At 38.0% G+C, this 23,438-nt stretch overlaps 1 protein-coding gene across 2 annotated transcripts; it reads left to right on the forward strand.

Moving 5' to 3' along the window:
• Positions 1-1,948: 1,948 nt before the first annotated feature.
• Positions 1,949-23,035, forward strand: NAXE (NAD(P)HX epimerase). 2 transcript variants are annotated; one of them, XM_061558289.1, is made up of 8 exons: positions 1,949-2,040; positions 4,340-4,468; positions 4,910-5,023; positions 11,461-11,569; positions 19,348-19,458; positions 21,174-21,287; positions 21,649-21,796; positions 22,339-23,035. In XM_061558289.1, exons 2-8 carry the CDS (start codon positions 4,380-4,382, stop codon positions 22,539-22,541), a joined length of 888 nt encoding a protein of 295 aa, XP_061414273.1. In that variant the 5' UTR covers positions 1,949-2,040; positions 4,340-4,379; the 3' UTR covers positions 22,542-23,035. The 2 variants fall into 2 exon arrangements, with proteins under 2 accessions (XP_061414273.1, XP_061414274.1); XM_061558290.1 differs by lacking the exon at positions 1,949-2,040 and adding an exon at positions 2,195-2,222.
• The last annotated feature ends 403 nt before the right edge of the window (positions 23,036-23,438 follow it).

A 23,438-nucleotide genomic window follows, 5' to 3' on the forward strand; every position in this document is an offset into this window, starting at 1 on the left:
CGGCTTGCTGCAAATTACATAAGGCACACCAGACCACGTTTAGGATGATTACAACCCGGTGTGAATGCCAAAGGGCTCTAACGGTCAAATGAAAGCAACTTATCGAATATCCTAAGAGTTCAGGGGGGAAACAAACACCCCATGCCCGTTCTGCACAGTTCACTTGTTCTTAAGCTCTGTTGTGTACTTACATATTTTATCAGATGCTTATTTTCAAATACTGCATCATGCCTAATACTCCGTATATAAAACAGTAATTCTCCCTGTTTAATCAGTGCCGCACTAAGGTTCTGTAAAGGGAATAAATGTATTTCATAAGTCAGTGAGGAGCTGCTCTGATTCTTTAGATGGGGAAGGTTAGATGTGACAGAGAAATGAAATTGCAATGCTTTTCTGCTGATTAAAAATTTCCTAACCTTTGCACATCACAAAACCTGTCTCTTGTCCCTCAACCCTCCAATAAAATAATGAATGCCAACTAGTTTTATAATGGGACTTGCACGTGCATATGCTTGCATGTACAATATGTAATTGTGATCGAGGCATTCATTCAACACAAACCTCTTTACCAGCCGTTACAAAGTATTATCTGCAAGACCAGAGAAAGTGGTCTGTAGAACAGTTGTCAATACGATTTCTTTCCTCCAAACACTATTATAACTGCATTATCCCTGACAAAAATTTGGAAATCACTGCTCAATTAAAATGATCTGAAACAAACCCAATAACAATCCAGATGTTAACAGTTTGACTTCATATGTGTTTAGAAGATGTAAAAATGGCACTCTTCATGCATGGTTTCTACATGTCTTAAAATACCAGTTAGATGAGGTTGTTACTTATGGGACATCAACAGCTGTGCTCTATCCACTGATGGATGGAGTTCTTCCCAAACTGTCCCCATTCCTCACCGCCTTGTTATGCAATAATCCATTGCTGCTGCACATGCACTAATTTCAACGCCGCTGTATCTAATGTGGATGTTCTCTTGTCAAAGTCCACTTTTCTTAACAGAAAATGTTTCCGACTTGCATTTGTTCTCGAATCCACGTGTTGCTCTTTTCAGTGTAAATCCAATCATGCACGTCAGCACTCTTTTTTTGCACTTTCCATCTTGCATTCAATTTTGTCATAGTCGGATGTGTTTTCGATTTGTGTCACCCTAAACAGATATTTTAAATTATTTAGGAAGCTTGTAAATCGCTTGTTTTGCTCACACAGTATTGGAGAATTTAAATATTTAACAATACAAAATATTTCTGCAGCGATAGTTTAAAAGTGGAGTCACGTAGGTAAAAAAAAACAAATAAAATAAATGAAAACAACTAAATAAAATCACGACGTTTCGGGCACAACACAAGCGTCATTCTTCAGGTGGGGACAACTTGCCTACGTAACTTTACAGAAAAACCCAAAGAGTATGAATCCTTGCAGTCACGACAGCTTCAAATCTAGAAAGAATGGATAGTTTAAAACTCCAACATTGTATTGGCCTAAGCCATGCATTGATGGCAACAACTTTTCGCAGTCATTGATGCCAGATAAACAGCTCAAGTGACAGGAAACAAAACTGCATATCCACTAAATAAAAATCAGGCCATACATCTGACATCTGAATCAAGCCTCAATATTAATACAGTAATGCCTTTCATACCGGGAAAAGTTTGTGGATCTCACATCAAACTTTTGTTCAAGGTGCCTAGAAAATATCGCACATTGCAAAGGGCTAATTGTCATCTGTGTGAACCTTTTGAGTGTTATCCCCTATTGATTGGCTTTTCCCACAAGGCTACTCTGGGTTTCCCCACTGCATGCCACTCACACATAAGCGTCGTAATGCTGGAGACCAGTGCTGAAATTGTAACAAAACTAAAAAGTGTCATCTTAAAACGCGCTGAAGAATATGAACTCTCATGTGGCAGTAACTTCTCGAATGTCTTTCGCCATCTGGTGTCGGTGTGCTGTAACTCCACCGTGGAAATGTCGATAAGTTGTTACTGCAATTCACACAGAGTGGAGCGAATCCACGGGCGGGAGACGGTGAGTTTGGGGCAACATCACCGTTTGAGACACAGCAGTCGCCAATTGACTATTCCTTACATGTGTAGATATTAAAAAAACACGAAAGTTTAACGCTGAATCGTTGGTAAATTCGTGCCACCCCCCGACTAACCAAGCAACATTGAACGTTCACCCAGCGGAGGCCGTCGTCAAAGCGATCGGTGGGGGCCTTAGAAGCTGAGGTTGTGAATGGATCTGACGCTGCACGTCAAAGTAAAAGCATTTTGTGAAGTGGACGGACTGCCCCCATGCGTACAACTTTAACTTTAACCCCTCTATAACGTTATAATTGTACAAAAGGCCTCCTGCTGCTGATGGTATCGCGGCTACCGCGAGTGAAGCCGTAGAAGCCCCCTGCCGTCTGACACATTTACAGTAGCGCGTTGCGCTAATGCAGCAAAGGCAACAGCGGCTTTTAAACTTTGTAATTCTTGTTGAAAACAAAACATAGACGTTAAGGCGTCGATGGACGATAATGCGACGAGAGAGGGGGGGTGGTGGGGGTTGATTGTCTTTGTAAGTACGCATTGGGCACGGCGCTTTGTGCGTTGAACCGGGAGGAGAGCAGAACGTGACATTTATTGTGAAATCTTTCATTTAAAAAGGAGTGGGGGTGGGTTACATAAATCAAAGCATAAAAAAAAAACTAAAAAAAATAAATGATGAACGAAGCAAAGTGGCGATTACACCGAGCATCTTCTTGTTTCCTCTGATCGTAAAAGAAATAGAGATGGTGGTGGTTGTTGTTGTTGGTGAATGTCGCGGTGTCGTGGCTGATGATCTTTGCGGCTTTCAATTCCACGAGAGGGCAGCATCGAGTCGCTCACGCGGTCTCCGCGTTTGTTTGGGAAGAGTAAATAAAAGAAGTAATATTTAAAAAATACTTTTTTTTAAACACGCTTTAATGAAATGTACCATACTACCCCATTGGAACCTCATTTGCCGGTAGCAAAATATGATAATTGTTTTTTTACCCTTTTATCTGGCAACAAAACTGACACTTTTTTTTTACAAGGAGTCATGTTTGCATTGACCACAATACCTGCAGTCGGAATGCAAACAAAAAACATAACTCTGATAATGTATGTATCTGTTGGTGCATTGTCTTTGAATCGTGCGTCTTTTGGCGTCATCTGGTCCAACCCATGTGAGACTAGGCTCTAAGAAAAGCTGTCTCGGGTGTGGACCAATCAACTTCAAGGACAGTGCATACATTATCAGAGTTATGTTTTTGTTTGCATTATGACTGCAGGTATTGCGGTCTATGCAAACATGACTCCTCGTAAAAAAGGTGTCAGTTTTGTTGCCAGATAAAAGGGTTAAAAAACAATTATCATATTTTTTACTGGCAAATGAGATACCAATGGTGTAAATGCTTACCCCGAGCTCTCATACTCTGATGGTGCATTGTCTTTGAGTTGTGCGCCTTTTGGCGTCATCTGGTCCAACACCATTTGAGACTAGGCTCTAAGGAAAGCTGTCTCGGGTGTGGACCAATCAACTTCAAGGACAGTGCATACATTATCAGAGTTATGTTTTTTGTTTGCATTATGACTGCAGGTATTGTGGTCTATGCAAACATGACTCCTCGTAAAAAAGGTGTCAGTTTTGTTGCCAGATAAAAGGGTAAAAACCAATTATCATATGTACCATACTAGTAATGGTAGAACTCCACGACTCTAGGAAGTGGCCCCGAAGCTTGCCACAACTGTTGTGATTTACAGCCAACGTGAGTTGAACGTGGACAATTAGACTCAAGCCGAAACATAACATATACAATTTACGTGTAAAATATATATATATTTTTTAAATATAGTATTGTCATCAGTATGACATAAGTATATGGGCCTTTTAAACACCCAATAAATGCAAATCCTATTCAGCACTTACCACTTTAATAACAATGCACTTTTGTTAGTTTCAAATGGCAGCTTATCAATCTCAAAATAAATTACATTTATATTTGTTGTGTCATAAAACATGCATATATGTACATGAAATACATTATATATAATTTATAGGAACCTGATGTTTTTAGCAAATATGATTGAGTACAATGCATTTAAATTAATGAGATCCATAAAAATGTATCCTTTTCCAAAATGTTTATTTGCATCACATTTTACTTAAAATTTCACATTTTTATAGGAAGCCCATTGGTACTAATTCCCAAAATGCTAATAAATACACTTATGGGAGACCAAGCAGTTATGTGCAGTGGTGCTGCACTGTGCACACCATTTAATCTGAAGTATTTTTGTATTTTTTGCAATGGTAGAGGCTGTGTGAGATTGCTGGTGCCGTGCCTGCCCCGCCACATGCTGGCTGTTCGAAGCCTTCTGAGTCTCGGCTTGCTGGTGGCTGGGCGGACCTCCACACACCTTCTCGCCATCAGACACTCGACGAGGTGCAATGAAATGACGTGACTTTAAAATGCTACAGTATTAGGTTGCTATTGTGATTTCCCAAGTTCACCAAGTGGCACTTAATTTAACACGTAGACTTTTGCGACCAGTATTATTCATACTCTTTGGGTCTTTCGGTAAAGTCACCTGAAGACGATTGCCTGTGTTGCGTTCGAAACGTCGTGATCTATTATTTTTCTATCTACGTGACTTTACCGAAACAACCAAAGACTATTATTAGGGATCGTGAAATATTTTACTGGTGCTTATTTTGGATTGTAAAAAAGTGTAGTGGAAAATTTTGTTGTGTGTGTGTATAAAATAAAAATATACTAAATATACTGCTGTTTTACTGCACAGCATTCACACAATTTAAATTTGGTGTGTTTGCTGTATTTTTACTGACAGCCGTTGTGGTTTGTTATTCTTATGTTTAAATCCAGGGTCCAGTTACCTGTATGCGTCAGACAGCACCTGTGGTGGACAGAACAAGCACGCAGCATGGCTGACGAGGGTACCATGCGTGAGACTCCAGACAAAACGATAAAGTATTTAGGGTGAGTTCAACTGAAAGGAAAGGATTTTTAATTGCAGTACTGTATAATTGAATTTATAACTTGCATTCCTCTTGTGACAACCCCACATTAATATCAGTGGTAGCACAGCTGTTTAACCATAACATTGCAATGTCGTAATTGTACTCATGCGTTATATGCCTGACTACAAAGAATCAGCTGACACGAACAGTATACCAATGTTTCCTTTTTTTATTCCAAAGCGCATGACATCACTGTAGCACTGCTAATACATCACAATGTCACTTTGAAAATGAGGGTGAAAATAATTTTACGCCATCAAGTGAAGATCAAAGAATTCATGAAATGGTCCTACAGCTTGTTACAAATTAATAACAATGCTGCACTTCATCAATATAACATTTTTGTTCAGGCTCACGGTGCAAAAATGCACTATAAATCTCAATTTATATTGACACTATTTTTTATTACGTGGTTTAAAACGCGTTTTTATATATTGCATTTTTTAGGCTTACTGGATATCTCAACTGACATGAGAGGCTTGCTCAGAATCCATACATAAAATATTTAAAATACTTTGTCATATACATTGTTAACATTAACTTTTACACAATAACCACATTTTGTTAGCGACAAAGTACTTACATTTTTGTCTTTAAACAATTATGGATATTATATACACAAAATAAATACATTTATTATAGTTACCAAGATGATTTTTCACAAAATATTAATGCACTGTATATTTTTTCTTAATAATTTTTGGAAATCAAATGATTGTTTCCCCTTCCATATTTTCCGCTCATTCATAACAAACTCTTTTAACTAAAATTCAAATGTATTGTTGCTACAGTCTTACAATGCAAACTGAAGTTCATGATACATTTTTTTTATGAAAGTATGGGAGTGATTACCATATTTTAATAAGTCTGCCAATAAAAGGTTAAGCTTGTATTGCCTTGATTTAATTTGGAGTATAACTAATGTACATTAAAACTAAAATGTAGGATATGGTAATTGTACATTTCAGCGTGGTAACCATACGTATAGAGAATTCTACACATTGTTATTATACAAATTGTACATATAATTGTTGCCACATGCAACAGTAGTTGGTTGTATCTTTGCACACTTACAATTGACATTGCAAGCTGTATATGGTAATTATTCATGCATACTTTTCTTTTAAAATAGGCCATTATGTTGGAGTCATATTTTATTTTAAATTATGTAGCCCTTAACATTACAGATGGCCATTATATATTTATGCTCTTATGCCTGTCCCAAGTTCATACGTTTCTTATTCTAAAAAAAATCCTCGGGTGGGCTTTAACAATCTGTTTCATCCAGTTATTTGCTTTTGTAATTTATATAGATGTTTAAATATTAGTTATTTCGTACGTTTCTACATCTATTTTAATGTTTATAACTTGCAATAACCAGCATGGTAATGAAGTACAGTCAAGTAACTCCCATTACCTCCACAGCATGGGTAGGCCTTCACTCATACAGCAGTGGATTGCTCAGAAGGATTCATATTGGTGTTTGTGAACATTTACTTACATTTAGTGAAAACATAATGTTAGGATGTAGTTTATGATAGATGGTCTCATACCCATTAAATGTTTGACCAGGGCAAATTGCATTTCCCATCCATGTGTGAGAATTGTACTCTGTCATTGCTAAAATAATTGTTTCCAAACTATATTGCAGCAGCTGCACAAAAATAAATACTTCCAATAAAACATGTTGCCAGCAGTACAACTGCAAACACTTACCTTGTAAATTGCACCACAAGGCAGCCCAAGTTTTGTCCAGAGAGCTGAATAAAGGTTTCCCAATGGAGAAGGTTAGGTTGTTGTTTCTAAAGCAAAACTTAGAACACCTCATATTATGCCTGGGGCACGGCGTTTATTTCTGTATGTTTTGTTTCTGTAACAAGTTCGTGGCCCATATACCATGTACAATTTTATGAGTATTCTAAAATAGCTGAGGATATACAGTATTTAATGTGTCTGTCAAACATGTAAGTGCCCTGGCATGCATTAAATCAAATGATAAAAAAACTGCATTAAAAGTCTTGAAGCCACTATATTGCCAAGCTGTTTTAAAGGAGACTTGTTTCCTGTCTCTTGTTTGCTTTAGTGCCGTCTTTTGTGTCTGCCAGTCATGCACTACTACTTCGGCCTAAATTATCTGTCCAGAGATTGGTAAAACAGGTACTTGTTTAAAATTTAGTTGGCCTGAAGGGGTCTCTCAATGAGTACACAATCCAAGCAATGGAGGATGTCAGGATTGTGCTTTTTATAACCATTTATATGAGGCCTTCCTTTCTTTGCCAGAAATCCATCGGCAGGCACAGGTCCAGTGGTTGCCTTTTTGGATTTTCAGGGGGCTGGAGAGGACTCTTTATGTTAATGCTATAGTGAGGAGGATGGGAGCCAGTGTCATTCCACCACCCAGTGTAACACATTATTTGGTGATTCAGCAGTGGCTCTGGTGCACAAGTATAAACACCAGAAACTCAACATATTCGTCAATCACACTGCCTTGAAGAGCCATTGCCCAAAATATCACCTATGGTATATTTTGTTCTCTTAGGTTTTTTTGGTAAAGTCACGTAGGTAAAAATAAATAATAAAAATAATAGAAATAATAATAGATACATCACTGATACAGTAAATCTCGCTGTGACGGTCCCACCTGATGACGGAGACTTGTGTTGCCTCCGAAACGTCGTGATTTAGAATTTGATTTCTATTATTATTTCTATTATTTTAATTTGTATTATTTATTTTGACCTACGTGACTTTACCGAAAAAACCTAAGAGTATGAATCCTTGCAGTCACGAAAGCTTCAAATCTAGAAGTATATTTTCTTATTTTAAAGCAGTGTTATTGATGAATGTGTATTTTGTTGTCCAGTATAATACTGTTTTTCAATAACACAGATACAACCAGGCCAATTTGTAGACTGATTAGTCTTTTATAATATTAGTCATTTTTATTGTAACACTGTTTATAAGGATGTGATGCGTTTTTATGTTTCAGTCTCCATCGTGAACAGTCTTGATGATGGGTTTTATTTTGTATATTGGTGTGTGCAATTCAAATGCATGAAAACATGAATTCAATTAGTATTAATACAATTTATGTTGTACTATTATTGTAAATATTGGCAGTGACGTTGCTGTTTCTGCGGCTATCAATGTAACCCAGTTCAACTAAAATTATAAGAATAAAATGTCTTCGGTTTGAGGAACCTTCCAATTTTCTCTAAAAAAAATTCAAATTTTGCTTACATATTTCAGAATATTTTCAATGTTACTGTGAGGAAATTGAAATACTGTATGACCACAAGTAGGCAGAACATCGGATAACTATCAAGCAAAAACATTTTCTCTCCGCCTGATGAAGACCGCTTGCGTTGCGATCGAAACGTCGTGGGTTTTTTGCTTTTATTATTTTCAATTTATGATTATTATTTTTTCATTATCTGTTATTTTTATTTTATTTTCTATCTACGTGACTTTACTGAAAGAACCAAGAACATCAACAAATACCTGTTGCCTTGGTAAATGCATAGACTATGTTCAAGCAAATGGATTTTTTTTTTACCTCTGACAAGGTCTGATATGTGTGAGAATATTGCTCCTAATGGATGTTTCCCAGGTGACGGGTCAGTGTAGCTTGTAAAGGATAGCATTTTTGCTGGGCACTCCAGCAGCTAATAAGCTGCGGCTCGTGGCTTGAACTGAACGAGTCCTAATTAAAGTGAAACGAACAATGGGGCCCTTGGCTGCAACCTTTTAGATCACAAGTGGGATGTCGTCTAATTTTTATGTTTTGCATGCCATAATTGCATCTTGGATGGTACCATATGACTTGCAATGTTAGCAGGTGCGCTTCATTTTTAAGCATTAAAATTGTGCACTCGATTATCAGTTGAAATTTTCCACGAAACATTCATTCATGTTTTTCTACGAATTCATAAAACATATAGGCTGCTCCGTGTGTATTTTGAGGTGCCGAGGTAATCCACGCGTTGGTTAATGCTACAAAATTGGCTGTATATTGTACACTGATATTTATGAGAGGTGTGAGAGTGTGCACAGGTGTTGTTGGGTTCTTTTTGGTTTTGCTTCTTGCTGCGTCAGGATAGCCAGATAATCATTCGCCAGATATAGCCAGCATCTCTCTGAGAGATAGTCTTACTTGAGCATCTTCGTCGGCTGATAGGAAACGTGCACCTTGCACCAGCATGAAACAGTTTTTGTCCAAGTTTTCTCATAACACCGAGGATGAAATGGCTCCTGAGGTGACATATATCAGGTAAGGAAATAACTAATGACGTTTACCTTAAAATATTAACCATGACGGTTTCCCAAAAAATAAATGTCCTTTTTAATAAAGATAGATTTGATCGTAAAAGATTGTGTAATGAAATATAACAAATGAGGAGAGTGTTTATTTTATTACATAAAGTCGTGCTAATACAGTTTGAGCTTTTTCATAACTACTGATGGGTTGTGTATGAAATAAAAATAATACTTTAAATACAATCTTGATGAAGATTGCGTTACCCTTCCTGAAAAGGATATAACATTTTCATATTGTGAGTAATTTGTCATAAACAGTATAGCACATTATATGAAAAGAGCAATGGCTTCCTTGTTCACAAATAAAGCTTATTGTATATTTCGCGATTTCTGTTTGTCAGTGAATGATGAAGAAACCTTTGAAGATAACACACCTGGAGCTTTGTGTTCTTTCATGTATGTCTCTTGTGGATAACTGTTGATAGTTCTCTTTTGTAAAAAATATCTCTTATTGGGCCTCTTAGAATTCAATACAAATGGGTTCAGTAATCAGAAATGATCATGAATGTTGTATGAATTGTAAAAATTTCAATATTGTAGTTTAAATCTTCACCCCCTTTGTTAATCCACTGCTGGATGAACACCTCTCCACAACTTTCAGTGTTTTGATATTCAATGTCTTGGTGGTATGCTTTAGAATTGTTTTGCATTCAATGTTATATAATTAGATGTGCACAGAGCAGCACCTTTTACTGTTTGGCTGAATATTTAAGACCTAATGAGGTATTTCCCCAATTTCCAAAGCATCCATAATGTGTCCAATTTTGTCAGTTTTCAGAAGCTAAGCAGGTTATTACCTGGAAGAATAGCCACAATACACAAGCAGGTTGTCATAAGGCTTGCAGGGTTAGGTAGGAGGCAACAGGGGGCAGATTAATTTTTTTATACTAGACTTCTATGCTCCACCATCTATGCGGCCTGCCTTTACCAACCTGCACTGACCCAGTGCGGTGAGGTATGGTCAAATAAGCCTCACAACCTATACAGTATAGAAAGGCCTTAACATTCAAGTACAGTGACACATCTGTATACCTATTACCCTCTAATCATATCCATGCCTCCAAATCGATCCATGCAAAATCGTATTATTCACATGACAGTTATTCCTATTCGAGCCTATTCTCGGATAAGAACCATGACATTACATTTCAAGCCTCTGCATGGATTAAGGTCACCCACAAGTGGTCTCTTAGAAGTGCTAAATTCAGCCTTTTGTTCGTGAGGCAAGTAGAGTGACCCAGAAATGGTGGCAATTTCATCCTATTCATGTTTAACTTCGATTACTCGCTCGGATAAAAATGAGTGATTTGTGCGGAAAAAAACACCGAAAATAGCATCATCTCCAAATCGGAAAAGATTATTTGCCCTGTAGTAGGAATGTATTAACGATATACATACCGTAGTTTGTGTTCAGCGAATGGTATTGCCAGCTGTCGTTTTATGCTTGTTCAGTCTGTGTAAGTCGTCTTCCCGCTCCAATGAGTCATTCTCTAAATATGTAGCCCAGCATTATTACAAGACACTCCTAAGTCTCTTTAAAGTGTGCTTACACTTTTATTATGAAAAACATTTAGATATTCCATTTGTACTTAAATCTCGAATATAAATTTTCCATTTAAATTATTTCAATAGATGTAGTTACGTAATTTTTAAGCATAAAATGTAATGTTTGAATATATATAACATCTTTTGAGAATAACTTTTTAAAAGTTGCACAGTTTTGGGGTGGAACAGTGGCTCATTGCTGGGCACACTGCGCTATTACTCACCAACCAGAGTTTAATTCCCAACCGCACCTGACATCAGTGGTGACTGATATATGAACCAATCCTGCCTCCTCCCTTCACCAACTCGCATTGACCATAATGGTGAAGTATGGTTAAATAACCCCGATGACCATGGCATCGGGAGGGCTTTATCCAGCAGTAGATTGACAAATTGCTTTACGTAAAATAAACAATGTTATACTTCGTTTAAAGTGCCATTACAAAGGGTACACTTCAAATGTTTCACTTGTTGTGCATGTTTTACTGATTTAAGAATTTGTTTCTGCATGTTCCTTTTTATCCCCATGATTAGCCAAGAGGAGGCCCAAGCCATTGATCAAGAGCTCTTCAACGAGTATCGCTTCAGCGTCGACCAGCTCATGGAGCTTGCCGGTCTCAGCTGTGCCACTGCCATCGCCAAGGTCAATCATACTTAATATTTCCTTTGTCCATGACCACCCGGACATCGTATCAAGTGGCCATGCTGCTAATTCTGTTTGCAATGCTTTTAATGGCTTTTCTCCAGTGGTTGACTTTCAAATAAGCAATAAGGGACTTGTAAACCGAGAGGCAGCCATCCAATTCTGTACTGACCTTGAGTATTCAGGAGGTAATTGTCTGTCTGACTTTCCATTTTTCAATGATTAATACATTACATTTGTTTGAATTAAGTGTTTATAGTTTTTCATTTTAGACTTTGTTAGCCAAATTAGACCATACTTTACCAGACTGGTTGTTTGACCATACTTTACCAGGCTGGTTAGTGCAGGTTGGTGCAGGGGGTTCTGGGACCGGATCACATATCCCTTGCAATTGGTGCGAGCCATGGCCAGGAATCGAACTTAGGTTTCCGGGTTCGTATGGCAGTGCGCAAGACCACTGCTCCAACACTCCACCCCACTGGTTTTATTGTAAAATGATATTCAACAATGCCATGCTTGATTGAAATAGATGTAGCTAAATGTGCTTTGTCTTTGGTGTGTGCGTGAATACGTGTGCGTAAATCTGTGCGTGTTTGCGGATGTAATGGGAGGCATGTGCCATATTTAGTACGTCAGTCCAATCGGGCTATGGTTCTAGCTGATAGTCTAGTAGTCCATTAACAGATTAGTGGTTAGGTGTTTGTGGCAAATGTGACGTAGTTAAACTTTTGCCAAATACTTTGCAGACAATAGTATCTGCAGGCTACAAACAGATGTGAAAAAAAAATGTGATGGCTGCGTAAGAAGGCAATAGCGCATTTGCAGATGTTCTCACTTGGCTATACTCTAATAACCAGTCTGACGCAATTGTAAATTAGAGAAAGAGGGAAATTATTGGATGTTGACCGTCTCTTATGTGCTGCATTACAAGGAAATATTTTTGTGATGAAACCAACACCATATTAGGGTTTATTTGAAAATCAGAAACATCATTGTTTACTGAGAGTCTTTCAGTATTCTAATAGGTTTAAAATATATATATATTATTTGTGTATATGGTCAGGGTTTATGAATTGTGTTCATGCACATTATGAAACTATAGCTCAATAGAAAATCACTTCCAGTTTTGTTCACATATATAGCGAGTATTCAGGTAAAGCTCTGCAGCCTATGATTGCACACACATCTAAAGCTGCTCCTCGTATTTACTAAAAGCTGAAACAAATGCCTGCATTACATTGTATGTGTAAGATAGACTAATTGTAGTGTTTATTTGCTTATTTAAAATAATTATATTAAATTCACAATTGTCTAATAGCCTACATCTAAAACAAACCAGGAAAGGCCGGTAATGTATTTGTGTGTTGAATGTTTTTCTCGTTTCTAGCTTTATGTTTAAGTGTATAATGTGTTGTTGTCATCCTCAATATATCTTGAGGGATGGTTTAACTGTTGTGAGAATCTATTCAGAATATCAGAAACGTACTCACACCTATTGATTGAATACTGTGTGTTATAACAATCACTAACATCAATGCACGTTTCTTTACTTGTCTCTGTTTTACATGTACTACTACCCGACACCACTCACCAGACACCACTTGCCAGACACTCACCTTTATCTGACACATACCACTCACATGACACTCACCTATCACTCATCATTGTGTATATATATACTCACCTGACAACCACCTAACACTTGGCAGACACCACTTAATTGACACTCACCAGACACTGGCATTCACCAGGTACTCACCACTTTCCACTCACCATGCATCACATACTCGGTGATGACGACTGACACCATGGAGCTTAACATTAATCATTCACATTTCCCACTTCATGTAAGGAGCCATCAAGTAATTTCCCTCCCTTCACTCCCCCTCTTTATTTAAACTAAGACATGTCTCTTGAAAAAAGCTTAACAATCGTTTCGTAACGATTTTCATACCTCGTAATTCAACAAATGGTTACAATTTTGGGTAGTAATTTGTTTTAAAAAAATCTAGATGTTTTTTCAACATTGTGGTGCATTTTATCACTAATGGTTGTAAGGGTCACATATTTCTGTCATTACATGCATCATATATGAATTTGAACACAGCGGTTTTCACGCACACAATTGAATATGTATATTGTAAACATAAATAAATGTTATCCGCTGAATTGCTGGATCATTACACATTTACCGGTCATAGTCAGTTCGATCTATTTAAACGTCCTCAAACCTTTTTGGCAGCTCCTCTTGTGTATGTGTAAACATTCATCTACGGAGACCGGAAGCATCGTGCTTAGTGCACTACTGGAAGAACTCGGTGACTCAAGTTCGATGACGACTAATAACTGGAGAATATTTGAAACAGTCCTGGGCCTCCCCTAGGTCGACTCACCCTTTAATGGGTACCTGGTGTGGTGCTTACACATCAGCACTGGGGAGACAAAGGCGGCCGGGCATGGTGTTAGCCATCGGCCCAATCGTGCCGCTCACAGCACTAGCTGTTAAAGGCTATACTATACAGGGGATCTTTGTTTTTGTTATACATAACACATACATATCAGTGACTGCAGAAAGTTTCTAAACATTATGGCATGTAGGGTTCTAGTTAAAGGTTCTGCAGGCCTTTTTAATGGCTTATCTGGTTGTTCTCTGTGAGTGACATTCAGGCAGCTGCACTTTTGCCAATAAAAACAAGAACAGAGGGTTTTTTTATGTGATGACGGTGAACTTGAGGTTAAGGTTGGAGTGGGGGGGGGCACACATGGGGAAGTGTGGTATCTTCATGTGCTTTGTCACGGCTCCTTTTCTCTTTGGCTAAAAACATTCTTCAAGTGTGCAACCTGTGACAAAATGTTACTCTTTTATTCATTGAGTACAGAACAGAGTGCTGCGGGAATGAATAACTGTGGACGTGTTTCCTTTCTGGAATCCGTTACAATGACATTGAGTTTCCTTTTGAAAGTGATGGTTATGTTTTTTACATATGACTCTTTGACATCATTTGTCAATATGTCTGATCATTAAATTATGTGAATGTATATATTTATAAATATGCTAATTGTCCACAGTAATATTTCATGGTATTTTCAGATTAATTTCTCAGGATAAACCCATGTTTCCGTAGAACGTGTGTTTTTTTTGGACTTCACCGAATGATGGCACAAGCATGTGTTTTCCCTAAGCGCTGTATGTCTCCATCCTTCATGCACATGACTACACATCTGTCTAAGTTTTGTCGACGCATCGTGAAAAAAACAGAACATGCACGTCTTTCATTTTGTTTTTGTTCCCTCTAGTTTGTGAAACTTGTTTGTGCTGCGTATGATTTTAAACAAAAACACCCTTCGCTCGTTTACATTTAATTCATATAGTCTTTATATAGAAAATGTATATTCTAATTTAGTTGCAGGTATAATTGTGTTTAAAAAAACTTTCATGGTGGTGAAAGGTTTAGTGTTATTTGTTTTGGAAACAGAAACTAAGTAATTGGGGAAAACTATGTCCTTTGTACTCTACATGTGATATTGCAATACATGCTCGTATGAAGGTTGTCACAAGGTGGGAAAAGTCAACTATTATGGAAAGAAAGTCTTCAATGGAAAAATATGTATCCACTCATTGTCTAAGGATGGTATATCCCCAATGGGTCCGTAAGACTGTCAATGCCACACATTTATTTAAAAAATATATGAAAAAACACTTTAAACTTACATTCATGAGGCTGCCAAATAGATCGTTCGGAGGTCAGAGTGCTATCCAGCACTGCTGAGATCCTGGGTTTGAATCTTCTGGGAAGCCACCCGTCATTAAACCGGGTTCTCAAGTGTATTCAGTTGATGGTCTAATTCCAGTGAAAAAAATGACAGCACAAAACACCTAAATAGTTTTTTACTTAATTTGGAAAAATTCCAACTGAGATTAAGCATTTGGCTGTAATATGATAATCTCCTCTCATAACGTGTGCGAAAGTGTTCCCCTTAGCATATAAATAAAATAAATTTAAAGCCACTTGAAGGATGTTTTGGGCGATATCCTTGAAAAGTTTGCTTCCGCAACCATTTTCTCAAGTACTGGGTGTGCTGCTTTGCAAAAATTATGAACGGACTCTTCGTCTCATGACATGATGTCAATGAACAATTGGAATAATTTACAGGGGAAAATAAAAAGTAAATACATCTAATCTAATTTATAGGGGACCTTCATTCATAGCTTGCAAAATAATGACAGATTGGAATGATGTAGTTGACAGGGGCGTACATTGATTGAGGCATGAGTGACAGCGATAGAGGGTACTTGGGGATCACGAAAGGGTAAGGGAGGGATGGGAAGGAGTGGAGTGGTGAGGGGAGAGAAGAGGAAGAGAATGGGCAATAGAGAAAAGGTGACGCTTTAAGAGAGGAATGGAAGGAGGGGGACTGCTACAAGGGAAGTGTATTCCAGTGTGGAGTGGCGTAAGGAAGGAGAAGGACTGAAACAGGATTTGGCACAGGGAATATGAGGGACGGAGGAAGAGACAGTGAATATTGGGAACGAAGAGGATGAGAGGGGACATGGAAGGAGATGAGAGAGGCACGGAGAGGTACGTAGATAATAACTTTGTAATCTGGCCACATGGCCTACCAGCTCTGGACCAATTCTTCAACCACATCAATTCCATACACGCAGCCACCAAATTCACCATGGAGGTGGAAAAGGATGGCAAGTTACCATTCTTGGATGTTTTAATCGAAAAGAGACCTGATGGCTAAATGGGACATTGTCTACAGGAAAGCCACCCATACGGATGCCTACCTAAAACCTGACTCCCACCACCATCCACCCCAGAAGAATTCCCTCATCAAAACTCCACACCATAGAGCTCGATGTATTTCTGACCATCATCACCTAGCCAGTGAACTGGAGCACGTACACCAAGCCCTCAAGAAGAATGGATATTCAGCCTACACAATCCGTAAAGCTATCACCCCAACCGTTGGGAAAGAACCATCTGAGGACCCAATCAAAACCATCACCTTGCCATACATAGCGGGAGTCACCAAAAAGATTTCCAAAATCATGAGCAAACACAAGATCCAGGTACGAGTCAAAACAGTACATAGAATTCGTGATTTGATCCCATCTGTGAAGGATGTGATCCTCGACATGCAATACCCCAGTGTCTACAAGCTAAGCTGTGCGGCAGCAGTTACATTGGGGAAACTAAGCGACATATCTCGGACCGGGTTCGTGAACATAAGGCAGATGTGGCGATGTTCCTTTCCGATCTCTCTGTAGCTTACATTTACAAGCAAATTTCTTACATTGACATGCTAATCTCTCACAATACAATGGCCACCCCCACAGCTTCGTTTGTCAAGATTTCTCTGATCGTACATTTACATGCAAATTTCATCTCTAGCCCCGCCCACTGACCCTTGGACTACACCCATCTCAAACCTTTATAACTCCCTGCCTTAGCAGTGCTCCCACCATTTATACTCAGCAGCTCTCCCGATATATTTTTCACCTGATGACAATTGCTTGTGTTGCGATCAAAACGTCGTGATATTGTTATTATTTTTATTATTTGTTCTATCTACGTGGCTTTAGAATATGTATAAGATATATCAGAACACTACAACTTTCGAATTTTAGCTGCATTTGAAATACATTTTATAAAAAAATTCATGGTATGCAGGAAACATATACAAGTTTGGTAATAATTGGTATATTTGATTATGGGTGGATTGTAGATATTTTTGGACCTGAACCTTCATTTGATTCAGATTGGTCACGTGCATTATCGAGCCGGAAATCTCCAGTGCACTACAAATTACTATAATTTTGGGCCAGTGTTGAGTCTTAATTAATTGATCATTATTAACTATCAACAGTATTTCTGCTTTTAATTAAAATAATTTTTTAACCTCTTTAGCGGTTATTGTTCTTCATGTGCTTCAGTTTTTCTTCAGACTTTCAAAAATTATGAATCGCTTGGCCCATATGTTCCTTCCTATTTAATAATTGTGCACTTTTTATCAATAGGGTTCATGCAGCCAGTGTGTAAGACTGCTGTTGAAAGCACAAAGAAACAACGTGTTTATCTCAACTCCATACTGCTGTATTTCTCTTGGTAACAGCTACGAACTATTGGAACCTCATTTGCCAGTAAAAAATATGATAATTGGCGTCATCTGGTCCAACCCATGTGAGACTAGGCTCTAAGGAAAGCTGTCTCGGATGTGGACCAATCAACTTCAAGGACAGTGCACATTATCAGAGTTATGTTTTTTGTTTGCATTATGGCTGCAGGTATTGTGGTCTATGCAAACATGACTCCTTGTAAAAAAAGGTGTCAGTTTTGTTGCCAGATAGAAGGGTACAAAACCAATTATCAGCTACGAACTAGTTTTACATGCGTCAGATACATGACACTGTGATACGTTGTCATATTATGTTCCCGGCACAGTGACGTCATTATGCAGATGTTAGTGGTGACGTCAGCACCCAGCACCAGGCAGGCATCCAGCAAGCCAGAGTTTTTTGTTTAAATCCTTTATATTAAGTTCACTTGCTTGTTTGCGCGCTTACGACCGTGCAAATCTTTCAGTCGTCTTTTAACCCACTTCCCGTTATCCAATCGAGCTGACATTTTGCACACAGACTCGTTGTGCGTGACAATTTATTTTCGTGAATTTTTTTCCCCAAAATTTTCCACTTTTTAGGAAGAAAAAAAATTCATATTTAATTTAAAATACCAATGTGATAAAAATGAAACTCTTACTCAAGAAAAACAGAAATGAATAATAAAATAAAACCGATGCCACGCATGTAAAGGATTTATAGTGAAAAACGTAGTTTTTACGGGTTAATTTTTTTTCTAATGTACAGGCGACCCCCGCACCTGCGACCTCATTGGTCCTGAACGACGGTCACGAGTGGAGCCGTTGTAAGTCGAACCCTCGTTTCCCATAGGTGCAAGGTTATAAATTGGGGTTCCGTTCCTGGAAACCCAAAATATACAACAACAAAATACCAAAATTGACCACAAAAATAAATGAAGATAATCCTAACAAATATTTTATTGCAACTTAACGTAACTTTTACAAACATTTGTTAAGTAAAAACAAACACATTTGAAAATGCTTAAGTAATTTTCTGCATGTGCATCACATTACCTCTTCTCAGACATCGCAAAAGGCGACATTTTTTTAAAAGTTGAAGAAAGTTTACAAAAAAGTAAAGAGCGTTGCGAAAGAGATGCGTTTGCTCTAGGCGCAGCTGCAGACTATCGGGATATACTCTACATATGCATACGGCGGAAGAGCAAAGCAGCGCCATCAGGCGACTCGTCTTCGGTAGCAGTCGTTAGGCTGTTGTAGATAAGAGTTTTTGTTGTTACTGTGGGGGTCTTATTATAAGAAAGGTCGTACAAGCGGAGGGTCGCAAGTATAGCCGTTGTAATTCAGGGGTCACCTGTAGTATGATTACATTGATTCCTGTAGTCTACACTCAAGTTCATAGCTGTTTGCCATTGCATACGCATTTAATGTGAATGGTATAGTACGTACGTCAGAAATTAAACCTTATATTATGATCTTTTATTTTAACCAATGTACATTTTTGTCAGTTATCGAATATCAAACCCCCCAAAATGAGTTTAAAGACTGCAATAAAAATATATTTTCAATATTAATGTAATTTTGGAACATACACCTGCATGATTTTGTTTCCAATTTCTTAAAGTATTTTTTTTTATTGTTTAACATTGTTGTCCTATAATGGTTGCTGCATACAGGCATACCCTCTGGAAACCTTGCCAGCCAAGAAACATACACTGCTCATCATCTGTGGTCCAGGAAATAATGGTGGAGATGGGCTGGTATGTGCCCGACATCTCAAGCTCTTTGTAAGTATTTTTTTTATTTTATGCGAAATGCAATATTTGATATCATATTCTTTGGTTCTTTCAGTAAAGTCACGTAGATAGAAAAATAATTAAAATAAAGTTAATAAAAAAATTAAAATAATGCTGTAGCCTGGTTCTTAATCGGAGTGAGTGTATTGGCAGTCTATAATATAGACTAGCCTGGTTATTAAGTTTGGTGAGTGTACTGGCAGTCTATAATGTAGACTGTAGCAATGGTTCTTAAGCTGGTATCAGCTGAACAAAGTTTAGCACAATGATCCATTCTAGGAATTTCAGGACAGTCCACATGAGATGTAACATGTAATGTGCTTTGCATACAATTATATTAATCATCCAATTGCAGTATTTGTATAGGCTGAACATTTGTTCCCCAAAGAGCTACTTTTGGTGGAAGTTAAAACAAAATGCAGGTGTTTGCAGCAGTCGGTTTTTGGGTTAGGCCGCGTAATGATTGGGCCAACTTTGTGTCGATAAGATTCTCCATTACCTGGTATAGGCAAGCAAATTAAAATGCCTCGTATACATGCATTTCATGCACCAATTATTATGGATTAATGTAAATTTAATGTGACAGTTTACTTTAGAAAAACGTCAAGTATGAATCATTTGATTAAATTGCATATATTTTGCAAAGTACTGGGATAAAATACCAGAGTTAAACATGAAAGACATTCCTCGTGTATACAGTTATTTATCATTGAATTATCTCCAGTATGAGCAACAATTGTAATTTACAACACTCATAAGAGACGGACTCATCAGAAACCTACTTTACCATGCAAAAATGTGGCTTAACGTTCAAAATATTAAGTGTATTAATATCATAATGGCGAATACATGTTGCGTATTCCCATATGCTGCATGCTCAAGATGTTAGAAAAATACATCTATTGTATTTTTGGAAATTGGGATATGGAGTGCACAAGGGGGTAGTCAAAAAGTTTAGAAAATTAAACATATCAAGTATAACTTTAGTTTTCCATTCAGCGTTTTGACATCACCAAGAAATGTGAAAAATGTCTGTATACTCTTCCCTTAGTTTAGATGGCTTGGACAAATGGATGGAAGCCATACAGAGTAGTAGCAGGAAAGACAACGCCAAGCAGCTGCTGTTTATTTTGGTGATCCTTCACGCAATCTGCAGCATGTTGTTTCGATGTTTCTTTCGGCACCTAAGTGACTTGTCTTCTAAAAACTATGATCTAAGATTTTTTAAAGGAAAAACACAAGAACCTTGCATTGGGATCATATTTTTTTTTGTTTTAACATCCATCGATGAGGAGTTATCAATGGGTGCACTGCAGGATACCCTAGAACACTGCACATGCTGCAGAGTAATTGGCGTATGTGTGGCTGCGTTGCCAAAGTCTAGAAGTCATTTATAGAGGCCCGCTTCGAAACCAGACGTTGCTGGCACTTATCGAGCATATCAGATCTCTTTGTTAGTCCTCTTATAAATAAAAAAAAACATGGCCTTGAACTGCACTGGTGCAACAATTATCCTGGGAGTAAAGCCACACTTGACTTTATTTCAAGGCAAATAATAAAATGCGGAAAAATATTGCTGTTAATCGTACATTTTATAAAAAAAAAAAACAAGCAAGGTTTTGTTTGTTTAAATGACAGCATATGAGAATTGTTTCATATCATAAGCCCTGTTTTTCAAAGAATGCATATGTGTTACTCTGTGTCAGGGATATGAACCAACAATTTTCTATCCTAAACGTCCCAACAAGCCTCTCTTCCAAGCTTTAACAACACAATGCGAGCGGATGGACATCCCATTTCTCTCATACCTGCCAACACAGGTGGGGTGTTTCACATGGATACACCAGAAAGCCTCCCCACATTTCGCTGGGCTAAAGAACACAAGCATGGCTTTACTCTTGCACACTTCAGTCATCGCTGTTGTCATTTTAATGAATGTTTACACCAATAGACATGCCAGCTGAAATATGTCATCACACTAATAAGCACACTTGTAAGTGCTTTGTGAGCCTAGTTAGGTCTTCCACATGATCATGGACAAGTGTGACACATTTAACATGCATAGAGACTCGATCCCCAAGGATTAGTTTGAATGACTTGGTCCGCACGTGACAAATGACATCGTGCTACACATAAAAAAACACGCTTGTGGAGGCTGTGATCGAACTTATTATTTTGCAGGTGCAGCTGCTGAATGATGCCTACAGCTTGGTGGTGGATGCTATTTTTGGGTTCAGTTTCTCTGGGGAGGTACGCGAACCATTTGGATCCATTCTGACCACGCTCAAGCAGGTCAACATGCCCATTATCAGCATTGACGTGCCTTCAGGTACCATTGCTTTTCAAAGTTGTCTCTCTAATCTAATATAAACACGTGTTTGAGTATCTTAAAAACGCCCGTGACTGTATGTATGTTAAACGTCTTTCGCACCATACATTGCTAACTGTGCTAATCAGAGGTGCGGGAAAGGACGACAAACTAAACACAAAAATCAGTTCTAAAGACATTAGTTTTTAATCTAAATTAAAACATTTATAGCTCCAGTGGCTTCCTAATATTTGAAGGAAGAACATTCCAGACGGCCACAGAAGCGCATCTGAAAGTGCGCGATGCGGTAACCGTCTTTGTTCGATGTCCAGCCAAAAGCCGATTGAATCTGCCCTCGTGCTAAATCTTATTCTTTAGTTGTGGACATGGATGTGGCGTTTTCCTTCGATGTGGCCACCCTTTAAATAACAAGAGTTTTGTATTTTACTTAAATAGAATCCGTATTCGACATATTCCATAAACATTCAGGCTGCCAAATGAAAACTTGCCCCAGTCCTTCTGCAATGTAATCTGTCTGCTTTGTTTTATCTTTCATGCTGAAGGCTGGGACGTGGAGGCTGGTAATCCGGACGGAATTCAACCGCAGATGCTCATCTCGCTGACGGCACCCAAGCGAGCCGCATTGCATTTCCGTGGGAAATACCACTTCTTGGGCGGCCGCTTTGTCCCGCCCGATTTGGCTAGGAAGTACAACCTCACTCTCCCTGAATACCCTGGCACTAGCTGTGTCCTCTCTCTTCTTTAGTCATTGCTGGTAGCAGTATATAACAAACAAAACAACTTTCAGGTTTATTTCAAGGTCACGAAATAAGGATTCTTATTAAATGCATCGTAACATGAAAGATTATCAAGCCACCGAGGCTAGGATTTATTTGTATACGTGTTGAACTTCTTTTTTACAGTACTAGCCAACCAATTATTATTGACATTGTTAATGCAAGATGTGTGTCAGGCTCCGTACGTTTGTGTTATCAGCATTTTGCAATGTGCTTTAAATCCGAGTAATTATTTTTGATATTTCGACAGCAGTATGGCTAAATCTGCTAGGGTTTCCAAGGGTCTACAGACTGTAAATGCAGCACTGCTCTTCCTTCGAGATGTTTCATTGCTATGGAGTATTTTATTTTGCAACTGCTTTTTGGTAGTTACATGTTTTGAATTGTGAAGATTAATCTGTCATGGAATGAATGGTCTTTAATTGTGGTATTCTAAATTGCAAAATAAATGTGTAAGACATCAGTGTTGACCTTTTTGAGGCATTCATTTCATAACACTATGCAGTCGTGTTCATTTTTTTTATTTTAAAATCTTAATTGAGTTACTTTCTTAATCCTCTTCATTAATATAAGTGGAATGTTAGTTTATTTTTTGGTTACAGATGAAACAGTGACAATCCAGTCAACGCAATGCTCATGTATTAAAGCTATCCCTATTCTATAGAACTTTCATGAATTCATTTCAGTAGTTTTCATTACACAGTATTAGGTTTGATTGTAATATTCAATTAACGTATGAGCTTTTTTAGATAGAGCAATTAACACTTATGTCACCTATTTGAATAATATCTTAGGAAATGTTTGCCATTTTTTTATGTTGGCAAGCATTGACAATGCTATTGTTTTTTTCTACTAGCATATTTAAT

Source organism: Lethenteron reissneri, chromosome 24 (assembly GCF_015708825.2).
Source record: "Lethenteron reissneri isolate LAM-NWPU_2019-01 chromosome 24, ASM1570882v1, whole genome shotgun sequence".
In the NCBI taxonomy this organism is placed as follows: domain Eukaryota; kingdom Metazoa; phylum Chordata; class Hyperoartia; order Petromyzontiformes; family Petromyzontidae; genus Lethenteron; species Lethenteron reissneri.

Bases quoted from the DNA above. Each gene is read 5' to 3' on its own strand.
- NAXE (XM_061558289.1), top strand. From the start codon at position 4,380: ATGCTGGCTGTTCGAAGCCTTCTGAGTCTCGGCTTGCTGGTGGCTGGG. The intron at 5,024-11,460 runs GTGAGTTCAACT...CCCCATGATTAG, and splicing joins AAAACGATAAAGTATTTAGG to CCAAGAGGAGGCCCAAGCCA. The intron at 11,570-19,347 runs GTCAATCATACT...TGCTGCATACAG, and splicing joins GTGCCACTGCCATCGCCAAG to GCATACCCTCTGGAAACCTT.